General features: G+C 35.2%; 1 protein-coding gene across 2 annotated transcripts in view; it reads left to right on the top strand.

The window, feature by feature from the left end:
- The window catches only part of WDR35 (WD repeat domain 35), a 52,070-nt gene that overhangs the window by 7,190 nt on the left and 24,469 nt on the right, over positions 1-20,411 (top strand). For both annotated transcript variants that reach the window (XM_010840521.1, XM_010840520.1), the window contains exons 3-11: positions 1,471-1,542; positions 3,023-3,115; positions 4,628-4,756; positions 5,561-5,694; positions 6,565-6,730; positions 6,855-7,000; positions 10,173-10,298; positions 11,289-11,474; positions 14,463-14,523. In XM_010840521.1, coding sequence (XP_010838823.1) covers positions 1,471-1,542; positions 3,023-3,115; positions 4,628-4,756; positions 5,561-5,694; positions 6,565-6,730; positions 6,855-7,000; positions 10,173-10,298; positions 11,289-11,474; positions 14,463-14,523 — 1,113 coding nt within the window. The remainder of the gene's footprint in view (positions 1-1,470; positions 1,543-3,022; positions 3,116-4,627; positions 4,757-5,560; positions 5,695-6,564; positions 6,731-6,854; positions 7,001-10,172; positions 10,299-11,288; positions 11,475-14,462; positions 14,524-20,411) is intronic.

Raw genomic sequence — 20,411 nt, 5'->3', positions numbered from 1 at the left:
TGAAACATGTAAAATATCATGTAAGAAACGAGTTGCCAATCCAAGTTCGATGCACGATACTGGATGCTTGGGGCTAGTGCACTGGGATGACCCAGAGGGATGGTATGGGGAGGGAGGAGGGAGGAGGGTCCAGGATGGGGAACACATGCATACCTGTGGTGGATTCATTTTGATATTTGGCAAAACTAATACAATTATGTAAAGTTTAAAAATAAAATAAAATTATATTACTATATTCTTCTCTGTAGTATGATTAGTAATCCAAGAGAAAAAGTCACTTCAAATAATAAACAGCCTTTAAAGGCTTACATTGCACTTTGGATAACAAAAACTTTTCACTGCTTCTTGCAAAGACTTCAAATTTTTTTCTATGCCTATCACTTCTGCCTCATCTTATGCCATTCTCCCCTTATGAACTATATAGGCCTTCTTTCAGTTTGCTAAAGGCTCTAAAATTCTACCCAGGGGCTATTGCATTTGCTGCATCCTAGCCTGAAATACTTTGCCCCTTTCCGTAACTGGCTTGGCTTTTTCCAGTTTATCCCTTGGTCTCAGCTTAGATACCATTTCTTCAGAGCTCCTTCCTTGGTTCTTCCTCCCTCCAGTCTAAATTAACTCCCCCTCTGTTTCTTGTCTCTTATTATGCTTTTACTTTTCCCAGTTGATAATTTTATATATGGTGGTGGTTTAGTTGCTAAGTCATGTCTGACTCTTGCGAACCCATGGACTGTAGCTTGCCAGCTCTTCTGTCCATGGGATTCTCAAGGCAAGAATACAGAAGTGGGTTTCCATTTCCTTCTCCAGGGGATCTTCCTGACCCAGGAATCGAACCCTAGTCTCCTGCATTGTAGGTAGATTCTTTACCAACTGAGCTGCAATGGAAGCCCAATTTTATATATATGCATATGTATTTATGTGGGTGTGTGAGTGTCTATTTAATATCTGTCCCCTCAGTACACTATAAGCTTTCTAGGGGGAAAAGCCTTTTTTTCATCATTTTGTATTCAGAACCTTCCACAGTGCATAGCGGAGTGTAGACATTTAATAAATGTTTGTTGAATGAATGAATGAATGAATATGATTCTGCAAAATCTAATAAAAACTAGTTTCCCAAATCTTTGCTTTTTGATCTCACTTATGCTTTAGAGTTTTCAATCTAAAATCATAAATACTTCTTTTTTGTTGTCTTTTGGGAAGGAATAAGTAGCAATAATAATTACTAATTATATTTAATATGCTAAATAAAGTATTCTTTTATACATCTTGCTTTATTTCACCAGAATAATATCTTGCAAGGGGGTACGTGTTTGTCCATGTTTCTACCATGAGAAAAATAAGTCAGAATAAGGCATTCTTTAAAATATTATTCTAATATTATTTAGGAATAGGAAAAAAGCAAGAAATGTCAAAATCTTATAATCTGTCACTTTTATATATTTGCCATAGTATGTTTTGTTTTTGTTTTTTCAGATGATACAAAATTGAGGGGTCTTGCAGCCCCTAGTAACCTTTCTATGAATCAGACTCTCGAAGGTCATAGTGGTGAGTCATGTAAATTTTTAAATCATATTTGAATAGTATTTTTAGCTATTTAGAACCGCTTGTGTGTGTATGCTTAGTCGCTCAGCCATGTCTGACTCTTTGCGGCCCCACGGATTGGAGCCTGTCAGGTTCCTGTCCATGCGATTTTTTAGGCAGGAATATTAGAGTGGTGCCATTTTCTTCACCAGGGAATCTTCCCGACCTCGGAATCCAATCAGAGTCTCCTGGAGCCAAGGGGTCCAGTCCACATTGCAGGTTGTTTCTTTACCCGCTGAGCCATCAGGGAAGCCTTAGAAATGACTTGTGCGTGCGTGCTAAGTCGCTTCAGTCGTGTCCAACTCTGCAACCCCAGGACTGTAGCCCACCAGGCTCCTCTGTCCATGGGATTCTCCAGACAAGAATACTGGAGTGGGTTGCCATGCCCTCCTCCAAGAAATTACTTAATGCAAAAATGTCATTGTTTAAATGATGGTCTTATTTAAAGTAATCACTTCTGTTTAGCCACAATTTTGCAAAAATGTTGTTTTAAACAATGGTCTTATTTAAAGTAATCATTTCTGTTTAGCCATAATTTACATGGCCTAGAGTCATTCAACAACTTTCACATGATTAAATAGCATCTTCAATAGGTATGAAAAAAATAGCTATTATTTTATATATTAAAAATACTATCTGTCTATGGATAGGATATCCTCCTCTTTAAGAGTATGTTTTATGGTCCCAGATTAATGTAGACTGAAGAGACATGACACCTGAATGTACTGGATGATGCCAGACTGGATCCTGAAATGAGAAAAACAGCTATCTATCATGGACATTATTTGGACATTTGATAAAACTTAAATGTGGACTGTGGGTTGGAGATAATAGTGTATGTGTTAAAATTTCTAATTTGTAAAACGGTTTTGAAAGAGAATGCCCTTGTTCTTAGGAAATATACAATAAAGTATTCAGGGATTAAAAAACTAAAAAAACGCATTTGTTCATATAACCCAGAGGTTTAAGATATGCTCAAGAGTGTGTTACTAATAGAATAGAAAACAAGGTGTGGTGCAGGGGGAGAGATTCAGAGACATCTCTTTGACAAATACCACCCCCTCTAAAGAAAAAAAACAAGTACTTGGTATGATGTCCTTTGGGCATCATAGTCCTTGGGAGTCAGGCTAATTGGGTAAACCTTACTTACATTTGTATCTGTCATCAGATCTATGGCAGCTCTTATAGCTGATCCTAATTGGTCCCTTAGCCGGCATAAAATAGGAATAAACATGAAAATTAGTATTAGGCATTGTTGTAGAAGCAACTGATAATACTAACTGTGTTCTGTGAACATTTTTGAGTAACTTTAGACTGGTTAATTGCCCAGAAATGGTACTGATTTTAACATACTCTCGGCATTTATTATAAAAATATAAATTTAAAATTAATTGTAGCTTCTTTTTGCTTTTTTAGTTTCTAAACTGTTTTTATAAATTTTTAGGTTCTGTTCAAATTGTAACATGGAATGAACAATATCAGAAGTTGACTACCAGTGACCAAAATGGGCTTATCATTGTTTGGATGTTATATAAAGGTATATTAAGACAGCTTATTTAATCTTCCACAGATTGGAGTTTGGATCACAGTAGTTGAACGGAGAAATAACATCTTTGAAATAGACCCTTTTTAACCAGCAGTAGGAGTTCACGGGGGGTGATATTTCCAGATTTATGGATTCCTACTTTTCCCTTTAACCTTATTTCTTTTGAACTGTGACCGTGCATTAAGAAAGTGAATTATGTGACTGTTGATTATCTTCAAACTGAGCTTAGACTCTTGGCAGAATAGTTTCTGCTTGAGATAGCTCTTTTTTTCAAGTTTCCAATAAGAATTCATTTCTCTGTGGTCAGTGACTGGAGTTAGTTTAGTAGATAAAAACACATTTATGAAGAAGTCAAAAGCAATAATTCATTTCCTTTAATGAGTCAATTAGCTTCCTTTTCCTTTATGGATATAGATTTTTATCTCAGCTCTGACTGCTGGCTCCCCATTTGTGCCTTTTGCCCAGAGTTGAAAGAGTCAGAGAAAGATTAATTTAGGTGTATCACTGTTACCAGAAAAATAACTCATAATACATGTTCTCTTGAGGCCTGTAGGCATCATCTTTGAATGAAAAGGGTACCTTAGCTCATGTGTGGTTTTAAAAATGCTTAGGGTATATACCTTTAAAAAATTCTTAATTAAAATATGCTGTAGTGCACAAACTCATCTATTTATTTTTAAAGTTTATGTCTGTGTATGTGTGTGTGGGGAGTAGAATGTGAAGGTACACGAGATTAGAGTAGGTCCTCTCTGAGCCTCAGTCTTGATGGGTAATGCCCTGTTCTGATTAGTTTTTCCATGTTACTTAATTACTTGCTTGGCTTTAGGCCAGACTTGTATGTATGGGAATGTAATAAAGCCTTTTAAAGAACAAAAAGAAAACAAAATAGCCTTGTGATATGCCTCACATTTGATTATACCTTGAGACAAGTCACATCTCACTTCAACCCCATGTAAGTAAATACAAGAACGTTTTTGTCACTCAGGTTTAGTGATGTGATATCACTAATGTGACGTGAGCTTAAAATTTTTTTCAGTCTTCTAGTTTTTACATAATACGTTTACATTTAACATGCCTACAGTTAATCATTGGAGAGTTTGGGTATACTTACGAAGTAATTGTGGTTATTCTGTTTTTTTCCTTGCTTATTATCTGAGGTGCACTCAAGTGGGAAAAATCAGTCTTTGAGAAAAATCACTTATTTTGGCCCTTTGGAAGCAAATGAAGTTTTATTTTTTAATTGATAGAAAAAAAGAGAAAAAGGATAGGCATTTATTGTGTTTTCTGTGATAATCTTTGAAGCAATTATTAGTAAAGGCATGAGTTATTTTTTTCATCTTGTTCTGTTGGATTTGAAGATTTTGTAGTTTAATGTCTTAGGTTGTGGAAAACTTTGCAGTTATTTGTCCCATCGTCTATTTTATGGAAAGTTTCCAACTCTGAAGTACCATTTATCAGATGTGAAAGTTTTGACTTGCCATTTGTTTTCCTTTGTGAATACAGGCTCTTGGTATGAGGAGATGATCAACAACAGAAATAAGTCAGTGGTTCGAAGCATGAGCTGGAATGCTGATGGACAGAAGATCTGCATTGTATACGAGGATGGGGCTGTGATAGTTGGTTCAGTGGATGGTAATGCGTTTTGCACCCAGAGCTAAGGTCAAGATTTACCTGAAGTTTTGATATTTAGAGGTTTAAATGTTATCATATGTTAGCATTCTGACAGAAAAATAAATACGAAAAGAGAAAATAGTTGCTGTACAATTTGATGACATAGAAGAACCACTTAAGTCTTACTGTTTAGTCCGTAAGTCGTGTCTGACTCTTTTGCGATCCCATTGCGACCACATGGACTGTAGCTCACCAGGCTCCTTTGTCCATGGATTTCCTAGGCAAGAACACTGGAGTGGGTTGCCATTTCCTTCTCCAGGGGATCTTCCTAACTCAGGGACTGAACCTGTGTCTCCTGCGTTGGCAGTCAGAGGGACTAAATCAGAATAGGTAGAGGGATTCACTTTAGATTGGTGTCTTGTTGGGGACATGTCTTCCTTTGTATTAGGAGGCAAAGCAGAAAAATAAGTGTGGATTCACTTGTGTTCTGAATGTTTGAAAGTAGGAATGGGTTTTTTTTGGAGAAAGCTTTTATTTTCTTTCCAAAGTAAAAGGTGAATTCTTCTGCTAATTGGGAGTAAGGTTCTGAGTCAGAATTTAGAAGAGAAGGGAGAGAGTTGGAAACAACTGCTATTTCAAATGCTTAGTAGGGTGTTTGGCACATAGTAGGTGCTCAGTAAGGATCTAATGACTGAATAAATTAAACAACTGAATGCTGTGAAGAATGTGAGAGCCCTTTAGGGAAACAAAGATTTCTAGAGCAGTTGTTAGAGAATCGTGACTTTGAAATTTTAGTGAAATAATTATGTTTTATGTTTGTTTTAGGGAATCGCATTTGGGGAAAAGACCTGAAGGGTGTGCAGTTATGCCATGTAGCATGGTCTGCAGATAGTAAAGCCTTACTTTTTGGAATGGCCAATGGAGAGATACACATTTATGATAATCAAGGGAATTTTATGGTATGTGTATATATACTTTTGTTTTTACAACTTTGTATGCTTATCTTATATATCATTTTTATATGTGTACACACATTTATTCATTATGATAATTTGTGTAATCAAGATAGTCTTTAATTCAGGTTTTTTTTTTCCTGAATTTGTTTTATTAAGAAAACATTCTGTGTTGCTTCAAGGTAAATTAGTGCTTTTAGTTCTGATTTTCTGATAGCTCGAAGGGACAAAACTGCAGTGTGTCGAAACTGAGGAATGATGGGTAGGATGATGTGAAGTTAACCTTTGTGTCTTCTAATTTCCAAAGCCGAAGTTTACATGAGATACCAAAGATATTTTTTGTAGCAAGGTATTAAAGCTTGTGAAAAGGATGGCAGGCTTATACAGTAAGGGACAAAAATCAGGTCCTGGAAAGAAAGCAAAATAGAATAGACTAGGATAGAATCTCAAGGAAAGCTCTGGCTTTGTGAGATCTAGCTGTGGCAGGCCTCTGACCTTACTTATGGCGATTTGTTTTTAGTCAGGTCAAGACATCACATGAATCCACTCAGTGGAAGTGATAATAACCAGTATCTACATATTGCTATTTGCTGTTTGACACTTTGCTATTTTCAAAGCACTTTTGTATACCTTTGATCATTTGAGTCTCACAAAACTCTATGAACTTTTTTTTACTTTTAATCCTCATTTTACGAATTGGGAAAACTGAAACTCAGGTGAAGTGATTTGCCCATGGTTGGTGAATCAGTAAGTGATGCAGCTTGCATTCAAAACCAGATTTTCACATTTCAGTGTTCCTTCTGTAATAATACTCTATTCACACTAATTGTACTACTGTTTTCAAATATAAAATACTGGCTCACTGATTTTATTTAGGTGAAAATGAAGATGAATTGTTTAGTGAATGTCACTGGAGCAGTCAGCATTGCTGGAATTCATTGGTACCACGGCACAGAGGGTTACGTGGAGCCAGATTGCCCCTGTCTCGCCATCTGTTTTGACAATGGGAGATGCCAAATAATGAGACATGAGAATGACCAAAGTATGTAGTTTTTCTTTTTTTTTAAATGTGGAGAATTAAAAAAATATTTAAAAAATTGTTCTTAAGATTATAAAAAGTTCTCTCGGCTAAATATTTTACCATTATTCCTTTTTTTTTGGCCTAGATCCTGTTTTAATTGATACTGGCATGTATGTAGTAAGTATCCAGTGGAACCATACTGGCAGTGTCTTAGCAGTGGCAGGCTCCCAGAAGGTCATCACTCAGGATAAAGATGTAAACACTGTGCAATTTTATACTCCATTTGGTGAGGTAAATGTCTCATTAAAGATTTTGTCTTTCTTTCTTTCCATTTAAATATGCAGTGAATAAGGTAGGGGAAAAAAGAATGGAGGAAGGGATATACACTTGTCACTTTTTTTTGAAAGGGACATTTTAAATAAAAATGATCAACTATTAGGTGTATTTCTTTGATTAATATCCTCATAAGCCTTCATTTTATCATGGAATTTATTTTATAATCTTTACATTTAGAAAACCAGATGTTTCATGTAAGAAATCACTGGGGAATAGTTATTGAGAATATTTTCTCCGTAATATGCATATGCATCTTTTTCACAGGTGGTTTTTGAGTTGTTTTTAGTGTAATTTAGTTGTTTCAGATTAATTTTAGGGGGTTTTAACATGATATATTAAATATGGATAGGTATTAAATATACATTGCAGTCTGTCCTTCTCCCAAACTTCTGTTTCAATCTGTTGTGAAATAATTGCTTATTTTAAGAAAATCTATCTTAAGAATGAATCATAGGTGTTACTACATTAAAAATAAATACATTTTAAAAAATAAATACGATCCTTCTCAGTATTATTATTAATAAATTTAATTTTCAAAGAGTTTTCTTAAAGCAGTAGTAAATATCAAATAGGAGAATTAATATGTTATACACTTTAAATTATTTAGAAAGTAAGAATTTAGTCACTAATATTAATAAGTATTTACCTATTTTATTTTCTAACCATAGACTATACTCGGTTTCTTTTGGATATCCTGTTGGTTTTTATAAATTCATCACAAACTTCAATAATTTCTATTTTTGGCTATACCAAAGTCTGTACCAGTTGTTTTTACTATGTTAGTATTTTTTTTTCTGTATTTTAATAATTTCTGTCAGGGTAAACAGTGGTGTCAGAAGATGCTGAAGGTTACCTAGTAGAATGTTCTCTAGAGTGTAGGCGGTCTCTGTTCATTATCAGCTAATAATATTTCTGGTAGATGCTAAAAGCTAAGGAAAAACAAAAGTGCAGTTCTCAAGGTTCCTAAATAATTAAAAATCTGAATTCTGGTTATCTCAGTATTTATAGCTTTCTTTTAAATTCATGTTCTTTGTTGGTTATTTCTATCTGTTGCCATTGGCTTATTTATCACTGTATTATTCAGCTTATTTTTGTTAGTTTAGTCTTCTCTAGGTAACATGCATTCAAAGGCCCATATGCTTTATCTTGCAAATCACCGTGTTATGTGTTAAATTGAAAACTGTAAGTGGCTTTTGGTATACTTGTAATTAAAAATATCTAGCCTAGTCCTCGGGGTATTTGGTCACTTAATATTTTTTGAATAAGTGAATATATAAGGTATTTATTTTTGGATCTATGTTATTAGGAAGAACTTGAAAGGAACTTAACTAGAGATGTCAACTTAAGGAAAACCTCAGGGAAGAATTCACTTTTGATTCTGAGGGCTAGGATCTTCTGGTCTTTTCAGTGTGGTCTTAGCTATGGGAGGGGATAACAGAGTGTGGGGTTTGTAGTCTGGCCTGGCTTTGGCTTTGAACTCTGTTTCTACAGTGCTGTTACACTCAGAGAAGTTACTTAACCTCTAAGACTCAGCTACCCTATTTCCTCAAGACTCTACTGTAAACATTAAATGAGGTAGCAGTGGGAAAATGCCTACCGCAGTGCTCTGTGAGTGCTCACTAAAAGTCAGTTGTTCGTCCTTGCTGCTGCCACCACCTGCCATGTTGGCAGAGTGAGATGGCAGCCTTCTTCTCACAGTGTGGGTGTCAGTACCAAGAGTCATGTTGTGAGAGCCTGTTTGTTTCCTCTGGCTTCATACAGGCAGCAGGACAGATAGAGTGCACCCTCCTAGGTTAAAACTATGCCCTCCCCCAACCCATTGGATGCCATGGCAAATGGAGTTTAATATATTACATTTGATTTTAGAGCATATCTGCTTAAGAATGAGGGATACCAGTATAATTTATTAAAATTCTGGGGAGTATACTGTTTTGTGAAATACACATAGATTAAAAATGTTTTCTTTCTATGGCCACATTAAAAAGATCTTTGTATTCATCTATTCATTTGCTAATTTAACCTTTAAGTATACTGTCAGTATACAAAGAAATTCATTTGATTACATTATACATTTATTTACTTGATAGATTTTTTATTTTTTTGTACTTGTTTACCAAAGAATCTATTAAGGGATAGGGAAATAAAAGTGAATATGAGCAAGTTAGTGCTGTCAAGTAGCTCACTGTCTAAATTCTCTGGAACCACAGAGGGAGGCAAGAAGGCAGGAAGTAGTATTTAAGATGTGTCTTAAAGGGTGAATAGGAGCACTCCAGGAGGACAAGGAATAGTTGGATGGGAGAGGCTTGGGGGAAAGGATTTCAGGCAGAAGAGAGATTATATGGGCCAAAGGAATGGAGGCAGAGTAGTTCCCTCACGAGGAGAACACGGTAACTATGGTTAACTCGTAGAGTATTGAGCCACAGAGTTTTGGGCAAATGGGGGAAAGGCATTGTATACTACTCCAGAAAGTGTGATGGTGGGTAGCTACTGATTTTGAAAAAGTATTAAACATTTTTAAAAGCAGACTAGGATATGATTGGATTGGTGTTCCAGAATGATAATCATGGTAGCAGGGATTGAATTGGAAGGGTGGGAATGAAAGAAGAGAGTAAAGGTAAATTGTAGTTAGGAGGCTACTAGATAGTTCAGTCAAGAAAGAAGGCAGTTGTGACGAAGGAAAGGAGTGAAAGCAAAAGGCTGGGCGTCTGGTTGGCTGTTGAGGGCTGGTGGAGGCCGAATAAGAGGTGGGACTTAAGGACTGAGTTTACTAAGAAGCACAATTCTTTCCAACCCTAAATTGGGATGCATCTTAAAATCAAAGTTGTCCTATTTTAACTTGCAGCAGTGTGTTTTTCTTTCCTAAGTTGGACATAAAAATAAAGATGCATATTTAAATCTCTGGCATCTTAGATTTGATGAAATTTGATACTGAATTCTTTGGCAATAGTTTGTTAATTTCTCCTATCATACATTTGTTTTTCATTATAAAAATGGAAGGAAACTGATTTGAAGTATGTAACAACCTTTCATAAAATAATTTTTGTACCACTTTTGATCTCTGTGAAGTGATAGGTGATATTTTATTTAAATTGTGATACTTTAGGTTAAATATAATTATTTTTTTCAGCATCTGGGTACTTTGATGGTTCCTGGAAAGCAAATGTCTGCACTATCTTGGGAAGGAGGTGGACTGAAAATTGCACTGACTGTTGATTCTTTCATATATTTTGCAAATATTCGACCTGATTATAAGGTGAGTATTAAGAGCAGTTGTGAAAAAAAAGATGTTTTTTATTATATAATTTTATTATGGTTGAAAGTATAGTCTCTGTATTTTGTATATATTCATAGCCACTTTGTTTTAGAAAGCAGCTGAAAGGAGGCTTTTCAGTGTGAACAGCGTAGAATTAGTACACTAGTAAACTTTTCTGGAATACTATATATAGAGAGTACCAAGAGTGTCAGCGTGCCGTGTGCCCCCCGAAGCAGTAGTAAAGACAATGATAATAATGTTGACACTGAATATCAATTTATCCAAAATTATGTATAAATTTGTCGGGAGAGGGAAAGCTCTAAGTTCTGTAATCAATACACATATGATATGGAAATCAAAACCAAAACAGTTTTCAGCTAAAAGAGTTGTAAATGGCTACCCAGAGGAGGAAATTAGGCAGAGGGGGTCCTGCATTTTGTTTTGTGTTAAATAAATCATGCAGAATTATTTGACTATAAACTGTGTGCATATGCTACTCTGATAAAAAACAAATATAAAAAATGTAGATGAGAGAAAAAAGGCAAAGCAACTGTCTTTGAGTTTTGGCTTCAGGACTTGGAATTGAACTTCAGAAGGGATCACTCTTGCTGTAGTCCCCCACACGGCTATTATTGACTATTGAAAAATCTGAAACTTTCACCAGTGAAGCTTAAATCTTACAAATTAAAATGAGGAAAGTTAAGCCCAATTTATTTTTGCAGTGCTTTTTTTTTTTTAAACAGTGTTTATTACTTTTAGATTTGTTATTTTAGTGAGAAGAGATATGAAGCTGAATATTCAGTCCCTCTCTTTTCTATTTCTAAAGGATTACTTTTGTCAGCACTGATAAAACACATACCTGCAATATTTCTAGAGGAAGAAAATATAATAATGTGACTTTCCCAACATTAATTGCTATTTCTCTCTCCTTTCTCTTCCCTCCCACTTCCCTCCTTCTGTTCCTCCCTTTCTTCCTTCCTTTCTTCCTAGTGGGGTTATTGCTCAAACACCGTAGTTTATGCTTATACCAGACGCGACCGTCCAGAGTACTGTGTTACCTTTTGGGATACAAAAAACAATGACAAATATGTTAAGTATGTGAAGAGTCTCATTTCTATTACTACCTGTGGGGACTTCTGCATTTTGGCAACAAAAGCTGATGAAAATCACCCTCAGGTAGGTGTTCCTTGATATCTTAAAACTTAGATGGGTTTAGTACTTGGCTGAATTAGGCTCTAGTTATCTATCTTCTCAAGCATAGCCTTTCTACTGGCAGGTACAGAAAGTATTGGGTCTATTGGCCAGGTCTGTCTAGACCTCTGTTTGGAGAGTTCTGTGGCTCCATTGGTTCTCTGTCCCCTGATTTTTTTTCTCTGATCAATTAATCCATTGGCAGTTTATGCTGACTGGTACTGAAGCTTTTGATCTATGAAATATATTTAAAATACCACAGTCCTTTTCCAATTTAAAATTCCATAAATAAAAATGAAAAACCAGATGTCTAGTACAAAGGCTCAAGAAATGTAACAATGGCCATTTATAACAATTTGAGTAGTTTTGACATTCAGAAATGTACTTTTATGTGGAGTTATATTGCTTTAAAAGTCAATGTCTCATAACATAAAATATGTAATATAAATAATGCCCTTTAAAAAAGCCTGCTAGCCATTTAAATATTTGCAGAAGTATGCACATTTTTCAAAAAAGGACTACCAGTGTCTTTGATAAACTATTTTATCCCACTAAAAAGCATAGAGGTTTTAGTTGAAAGCAGCCATTTGAACAGTCACACTTGGCTCTGTTCTCTCCTGAAACTCACTGAAACAAAGGGAAAGGTATTTTTTGCAAAGCCGCAAGCCCACAGGGACCAGAAAGGGTGAGGAAACAGCAACATAATTTTGGAGTTTAGAGAGTAGGGGGATTAGTGGTAATTACCTTAGCAGACCCAGGAAAGTGGAATCCTCTCTCCATCAGTGGAGAAAGGAAAAAAGCAACCAGTTTGTATCACAGAATCCCAGAGACATGAGATTTGATGGTGGTACCTGGTAGGAGAAAAAGAGTAAGCAGGAGAGTACTTTGGGGGAAAATAAAAAGGGTGTATAAAGAAGCAGATTTCTAGATTCCCTCCTTCTCTGAGCCCCTGAACAGCTGCCCTTCTCAGTCCCAGGGAGACTGGTTTGCTCTCCAGAGAGGATACAGAAAGTCTCTGCACTGAGGGGCACTAAGCATAGGGAAGGGTAGAGGGACTCTTGCTGAAAACAGGGCAGTTAAATGGATGCTACCCCAATCTTCTGTTCCCACTTGGTTCCAGAACAGATTTCATGGGATCAGGAATCATACTAGCATTTGACTTGTCAACTTAAAATACTGTGGAGAATTGCTTTCAAAATTCTGAAGGAAAATGTTTTCCCACCTTGAATTCCATACCTTAGGTAAACAATTCTTTAAGTATAAGGGTGAAATAAAGACACTTTTAGATGTACGAGATCACCGAAAATGTCCCTTCTGAGCTTCCTTAACTTCAGAAGGGACTTCAGGATATGGTTCACCAAAATGAAAAACCAGGAAAGAGGAAGAAACAAGGTCACGTGACGAGCCTGGTGAGGAGTGGTACCAGCTGACAGTTCTGCACGTGCTGAGAGAGTGGATCACCAAAGCAGAGCAGGCCACGCAGCTCCAGAAGAAATTCAAGATGAAATTAATACAATATTTAGTGTGGTTGAGCTCCTGAGGGGAGACATACGTAGCTGGGAGATAATGGGGGACTTGAGTTAGTATGAAATACAGAGAAAACTAAGCAAAGAGAAGAAAAATAAAGGCAATTATCCACAACAGGGAAAGCAAAATATGCTTGAGAGGAAAATAAATCATGTTGTACCTGACTCAGCTGTGAACAGCATTTATGGAGTCAAAATAATGTAGTCCCTGAATTTTTAAAAAATTAAAGTTGTTTAAAAATTGAACTGTAATAATACCAGTGTAAGCCCTAAGTTCTGATATAACGAAGTTATAGGGGAAAGATGGAGGGGTGAGAATGTGAGATGGGAGGCTGGGCAAGAAGGGTGACAGACGGGCGCGTGCTTAGCTTTCCCAGTGGGTGTGGTGCGTGGTGTCGCAAGGTGAAACAGAGTGAAGAAGCAGCGCTGTGAACACGTCACTTACGCTTGTGCAGGTAAACATCGAACGAGTGAATTACAGGAGCTGAGAGTAATTACTCTTGGCAGCAAGAAATGGGAAGTTGGGGGGATTTCGTAAGAAGTCTTATTTGGTTCTTTAAACTATGAGCTGAGCATGTGAATGATAAGCATGTAAAGCACTTGTATTTTGTGGCAGTAAATAAGTTTAAGCAGTGGAAGAGTAAATCATGATATTTTAGTACAATTTTTACCATTTAGTTTATGTTTATGAAATTAAACAAGTTTTGAGACACTGAGAAAAGAAAGCATCTGTGCATAAATAGAACATTGAGAATGGGCTTGTTTGAAAATATTATTCTAATCAGAAAAACATCTGTATAAAATAGTATTCTTAGTACTAGATATGGAGAAGATGACTAACAGCAAAAAATGAAATTATCATTAGAATTATCTTATGTAAAGTATACATTATGCTTGATTATTTTTCCTAATAGGAATCATTGATAATTATTTGTGTATATTTAACTTAAAAATAGCATTTTAAGTTATTTTCAGTGGGTTGGATAATGTTTTTTTTCCTGAATTAACTGAATTTTTCTGAATTTCTCATGTCATTTATATATTGCTTCAAAGGAGGAGAACGAGATGGAAACATTTGGTGCAATGGTAACAAATTAAATTAGCCTTTATATAGCTGGTTATAGGATAAAAATGAGTTTTGAAGTTACAGCTGATCAGCAATTTTAGAAATATAAATAATGAAATGTAGTCAGTGTACTTGTGTTTCTTAAATGGTCTCTTTAAAACCAGTGTTCCACTATATCTAGAAATCAGCCTTAGTTTAATTTTAGTTTGTATTTCTTTACTTTTGTGCTATAGATTATCTTTGCTATTCTTTGTATTTAATTTTTATCAGTTCTTTCTATGTTAGTGATACTTGAAAAATAAATAAACATGCTTTGTTAAGTGTTATTTCTTTTATTGTGCATAAACAGCAGTTTTGATACTTTCTGTTTTATTTGTTCAGTTTGTTCTAGTTCTGTGTAATTCTATTGGCACACCTCTGGATCCCAAATACATTGATCTTGGTAAGGAAATGTTAATGTTTACTCCATCTTTATTCAAGTCTTATTTGTAAACTAATTTTAAAATGTAACAATGGTATTATTAACTAGGATGTTATTCTCTAAAACAAGGATGAGCATACTTCCTAGTGTGCTTGGTTCAGGTTTGGTACCAGTCTATGCCTGTTGTCATAGTAAAATCATTAGTAATGTCCCATTTCACTCTCAGAAGGATCCTGCTTAGTACAATAATCATAAGTTTACTCCAGAATTCACATAATCTCATGACTGCTATACTGCCATTATTTGCTTTTAATGGGAAATATAATTGTATGAGGATTGGATCCAATGTGATGATTAGTATGTAATAAACTGAGGATTATAGAAAGAATTTTGCCATGAAACCACTCTTATTACTAATTAACTGCTTGTAAATACCTCTCTTCCATAAAGAACACTTTAGCTGCTTGTGGAAGAGAGTTTTGCCTGTTCAGATTTTTCTGATGAAATTAGTCTATTAATAGGAACAACATAAAAAATCTTCCTGACTTTTTGTTTTCAGAAGACATTTGTTGCTTTAGATCTATCATGCCCTCTAATAGCTCTGGAAGTAACCACAAAAGTTTCCAAATCTTATTCTTAGTATTTTGTCAAAAGTTGTTACCAAATATTTTATTGCCATTTCACTATAACTTCCAAAATAATGTTTTTTAAGAGCATGCTAGTTTATTGGATATGGTGTTAGAAAAAATAGGTTTCAAAAATTGAAAACCCATTGAATTATTGAATTATTTTCTCAATCTGAGAATTAGTCTTTTTTTTTTTTAAGATTTCACATTGAGCCTTAACAATCAATTGTTAAACTCTGCCTTCTAAGTATTTTGCTAAGGACTTTGAGTGATACAAGCAAATGTAAAACACACTTGGTGGTTTTGTTGCTAAGTCGTGTCTGACTCTTGTGACCCCATGGACTGTAGCCCACCGGCTTCTCTGTCCATGGAATTTTCCAGGCAAGAATACTGGAGTGGATTGTCATTTTCTTCTCCAGAAGATCTTCCTGATCCAGGGATTGTACTGGGGTCTCCTGCAATGCAAGCGGATTCTTTACTTACTGAGCCACCAGTGAAAAATACTTAGCTGGTCTCAAAGATTTTATACTCTATGTTTAGGGCCTTGGTAGCTGATTTTTCTTTTCTTTTTTTTTTTTTGGTAGCTCATTTTTAAGCATTGAAACTTTTCAGCTTCTTGTCTTATGTTCACTGTTAGGTTTGTTTATATGTTTCTCTATATTTATATATGTACATTAATGGTAGTATTCTTTGTAAATGTTAGTATTCTTTAGCTTAAAATTGTTGCAGACTCTTACCACATGAATATCTTCTATTTATTAAAAATGTGAGTCTTAAATGTAAAGGATAAATTATGTCAATCTTCAGATTATATGTTTTTTCTTTTTAATATCAAAAGTGTTAATATAGAATCATAAGGATGATAGGGTTAGCCTCAAAGTAATTTTAATCACAGGCAGTCTGTGTTTTAATAAAGCCAGATGTAAATCTTTTACCTTCAAAAAATGGCAAATGCTTGAGGGCATGATTATTTGTATTTTTGAGTCTTGAGACTTTTTTATTTTGCGGTCTTGCTGGCTGAAATTTTAACAAGCAGTTCTTTCACTGCTCTGCAGTAAACCCAGCCAAAGACTCAACATTTTTGTTTCATACATATCCTGTAAAATTCCTTTTTAAAGTTTTTATGCCAAATTTTCATGAGGACTGGAGGCTGAAGCAAAAAAAAGTATTTAACTGATATTGTCCTAGGAAGTATAATTTTTGTCATCTACTCTTCCTGAAAGCCTCTGTAGAAACTTTGAAAAAGAACGTTGTATATTATTATATATTATATAAAGTTTAGTTTGTAGGGTTCTGTTGTACTATACATGTAAGAGCCAGATACCATTTGGGGGACCTCTTCTTTTAAGCCCTCAATTCCTTGTGTGCTTCTGTCCAAAGTACTTACTCTGCACTGTGATTATTGATTTTCTTGTCTATTTTCCCTACAAGATTTTGAGCTTCTTAAAGATCTGTCTACATTGTTTCATTTCTGTATCCCCACTGCCTACCACGGTGCTTGCCCAGTAACAAATGTTTATTGAATGTATAAAAATATTTAAAAGAGAATCCATTTATTTAGCAAACCACCAATGAGCATATACTGTCTCCGGTACTGTACTGGGTACAAGGAGTGATAAGAAGTTAATTCTCACACTTCCTGTGGGATGTCTAAAGACAGAATTAAAATATAGTTCATCTATTGAACAGTGACTCTTTCTCCCCGGCTGTGTGCTTGGTATTGTGCAAGGTGCTGGCTGAGTGGATATCCGTGCATAAGGACGTTAGGGACACGTCCTCTACTTACAGAAGCTTTCATTTGAGCTGAGTTCTGAAGGGTGGGTATTTCTTTGAGTGACATTTAAAGACGAGGAAATAGCATTTGCAGAGGAATGAAGGCATGAAAAGTGCCTGAGAAGTACCAGCTGCCTGTGCCGCAGCCATGGTGGGGAGAGCACATAAGGGCTTTCTCATCTTGGCCTGTAGCTCATGCACTAAATCTTCTGTATACCTCTTCAGCGAGAGGTGACGATCAAAGTCATTCAGTGCAGTTTCACTTTACCAGCTCTTTAAAAGGCCGAGAAATGAATAGGTAGGAAAGTGGGGGAACATTACGATGTAGACATTTATTTCAGGTCTCAGCATTAAAATATAATGTTACAAGCAGGTTTTACTTGTATGTGAATTCCTAGATTGTTTTAAATTATTTTACATCGTTGCTTGGCTACTGACTACTACCTGTTAGTGTTAACAAGGTTCAATTATTGGAAGCGTAATTACTTTCTTTAACATTTTTTTCCAGTAATCTTTATAGAGATTTCAATTTTTTTTTTCCAGATATTGAATAGTTGAGAAGGACATGGACTGCTTTTATTCTGGCTGTGTTTTTTTCCTAAAATATTGTATCTATTATAATATGTGGTTGTCTAACTTTTTCCTAGAGGCTTAGTTCCAGGAAACTTAAGAACTAAACTACCTGGATGGGATAGATAATAAATAAAGATCTAGCATAATTTATGTAGATAGCATTATCTATGCATATGAATTTGCCAAAATTACTGCCATAATGATTCAGAAGAACACATGTCATATATATTTTTGTTTTTTGTTGTATTGACTAGTGAATATATATAGTTTTATTATAAAAAGCAAAAATAATAGCAACCACATCTAACAGTTATTAACCCTTAAGGAGAAGCAGTCTGCCATAGTGGTTAAGAACACAGACTCTGGAACCGGATTGGCCGTGTTCGTGTCCCAGCTTCTGTTGTTTTTCTAGTCGTGTGACTTCAGCGAGTTATTTAACCATTCTATCCTTCAGTTTCTTCATCTGCTAAGTGGGGATAATGATAGTGCCCACCTTACAGGGTAGGTATGAATTATGTATGTGATACATTAATTATATGCGAATGTAATTACATAACATACCTGGCATAATTTTTAGAAATTCAGTAAATACTGGCATTTAAAATTACTATTATTAATTATGTATTCTGTGCCAGATACTATACTATGCTTATATTTATTTCTCTCTTAATCCTTCAAGTAGCTCTATAAGGTTGGTAATATTATTATCTTCAATTTACAGTAAGCAGACCAAGGTTCAGCTGGAATAAGTAATTTATCTAAGGCCTCCAGGGGGCCGCAGAGTCAGACATGACTGAGCGATGGACCATGTACACAAACTTAAAGCAAGTGCCTGTGATTTGAATCCAAAGTTTGACTTGCTGTGAACCACTAACTTTTAAATTTTGAATTCAGCTAATAATAAACTTGTGATTATTTAGGCTGTATCAAAAAAAGGCAACATGACTATAATTTTTAATTGTAGCTAAGCACTGGTTAAAAATGCTTTTATATGCTTTCTAATAAAATTAGAAAGCAGTTAAGGTTTGTGAACTTACTTCATATCACACTAAAGGCATAATAGTTATTTGTGTCAGAGTATCCATGGTAGAATTTACTGAATATTTAGCAGGTATCTTATGATTTAGTGCAGATGGGATCAGCGAAAGTTGAGCAAAACCTGGACGTGGGCTGCTCCTTCGTCTCACTCAGGGCTCCCCCTGAATTGGGGCTCTGCCACCGTTCTCAGGACTGCCTTCCAATCAGCTGTTCTTTAAAGGAAGGCTTCTTGCTCCCTCTAGAGTTTGATAGCAGTTGGTACACATTTTGAATAGAGAAATCGTGACAATTGTAATGAAAAAAATTTTTTAAATATAATTCAACTTACTGAGGTATTTAGCATATAAAAATTCTTGTATTTGAATCTCAACTTGTTTATTCAATTAACACCATACCATCAGTCTAGTTTCTAATTTTTTGTTCAGTTCCTATGTCTCTTACTGCCTTAAATGTCCTTTATTTGGACTGTGGCAAGAACTCCCTGGTGGCTCAGACAGTAAAGAACCTGCCTGCAATGCGGGAGACATGGGTTTGATCCCTTGGAGAAGGGCATGGCAACCCACTCCAGTATTCTTGCCTGGAGAATCCCTGATGTACAGAGGAGCCTGGCGGGCTGCAGTCCATGGGGTCACAAAGAGTTGGACACAACTGAGCGACCAAGCATAGTACACAGCATAAGAACTCCATAAAGGTAGCTGTTATTAACACTTTCCCATTATCCTGACTTTATTAATGATTACTTTGTACAGTGTTTGTGAATTGAAAAATATGTTTTGTACCATTTTAACTGTGAATTTAGAAATTAGGTACTAAAATGAGCTTTTAATGAGTTTTTTGTTTTTCTGTGTTTTGTGTGAATGTGTGTATTTCATTTTATATTGTTTACTTTGTTTATTTTTGCTTGACTAACCTTGGGCAAGTTATTTTATATCTTTAATTCTCTGTTTCTTTATCTGTTTACGATGGATTTTCTATTTCATCAAAGGGTACACGGTGGAAATTTAATTAAATATTCACTAGGAAATGGAACAGATGAAAAGATGTTTAAGAGAATATATTCTTAGTGAGAAGGAACTTTGAAGAATATCTTTTTCTAAATTAATGATGGGTGTATACCTAGGAGTGGAATTGCTAGGGCATATGGTAATTCTATATTTATCATTCTGCAGAACTACCAAGCAGTTTCTCAAAGTGGATGCACTGTTTTACATTCCTACCATTTCTCCACATTTTTGCAAATACTCATTATTGTCTGACATTTTGATTCTAGCCATGCTAGTAGATGTGAAGTATTACTGTGATTTTGATTTGCATTTGCCTCATGGCTAATGATGTTGAGCCTCTTTTCATTTGCTTAGTGGCCATTTGTATATCTTCATTGGAGAAATGTCTATTCAGATGCCTTGCTCAATTTTTAATTGGATAATAATAAATTATCCAATTTATTGTGATACATTATTGTTATAAGTGTTATTTGGACATTCTAGATTTAATTCCCTATCATATATTTGATTTTCAAATATTTTCTTCCTTTTGTGGATTGTCTTTCGCTTTTTAGATGATGTCCTTTGGAGCACAAATATTTTAATTTTGATGAAGTCCAGTTTATCTCCTTTTTTTCTTTTATTGCTTGCATTTTTGGTGTCATATTTAAGAAATCATTGCCTAACCCAATGTCACAAAGATTTATACATAAGTTTTCTTCTAAGAGTTCTGTAGTTAGGTCTTTGATCCCTTTTGAGTTGATATTTTTATATGGTCCTATAGGCTTTTGACTCTTCTGATTTCTCAGACTGTGTTTGGAATATTCCGTCTGTAAAATAAGGGGTTGGATTCATGATTGCTGAAGTCATTTGCGGCACAAACCTTTTGTGATTCTAATTGTAACCAAATTGTCTT

The sequence above is a fragment of the Bison bison genome, unplaced genomic scaffold, assembly GCF_000754665.1.
Source record: "Bison bison bison isolate TAMUID 2011002044 unplaced genomic scaffold, Bison_UMD1.0 scf7180017864145, whole genome shotgun sequence".
NCBI lineage: Eukaryota > Metazoa > Chordata > Mammalia > Artiodactyla > Bovidae > Bison > Bison bison.
The sequence above is the reverse complement of the archived record's forward strand: the minus strand, read 5'-3'. Positions and strand labels throughout refer to the sequence as shown.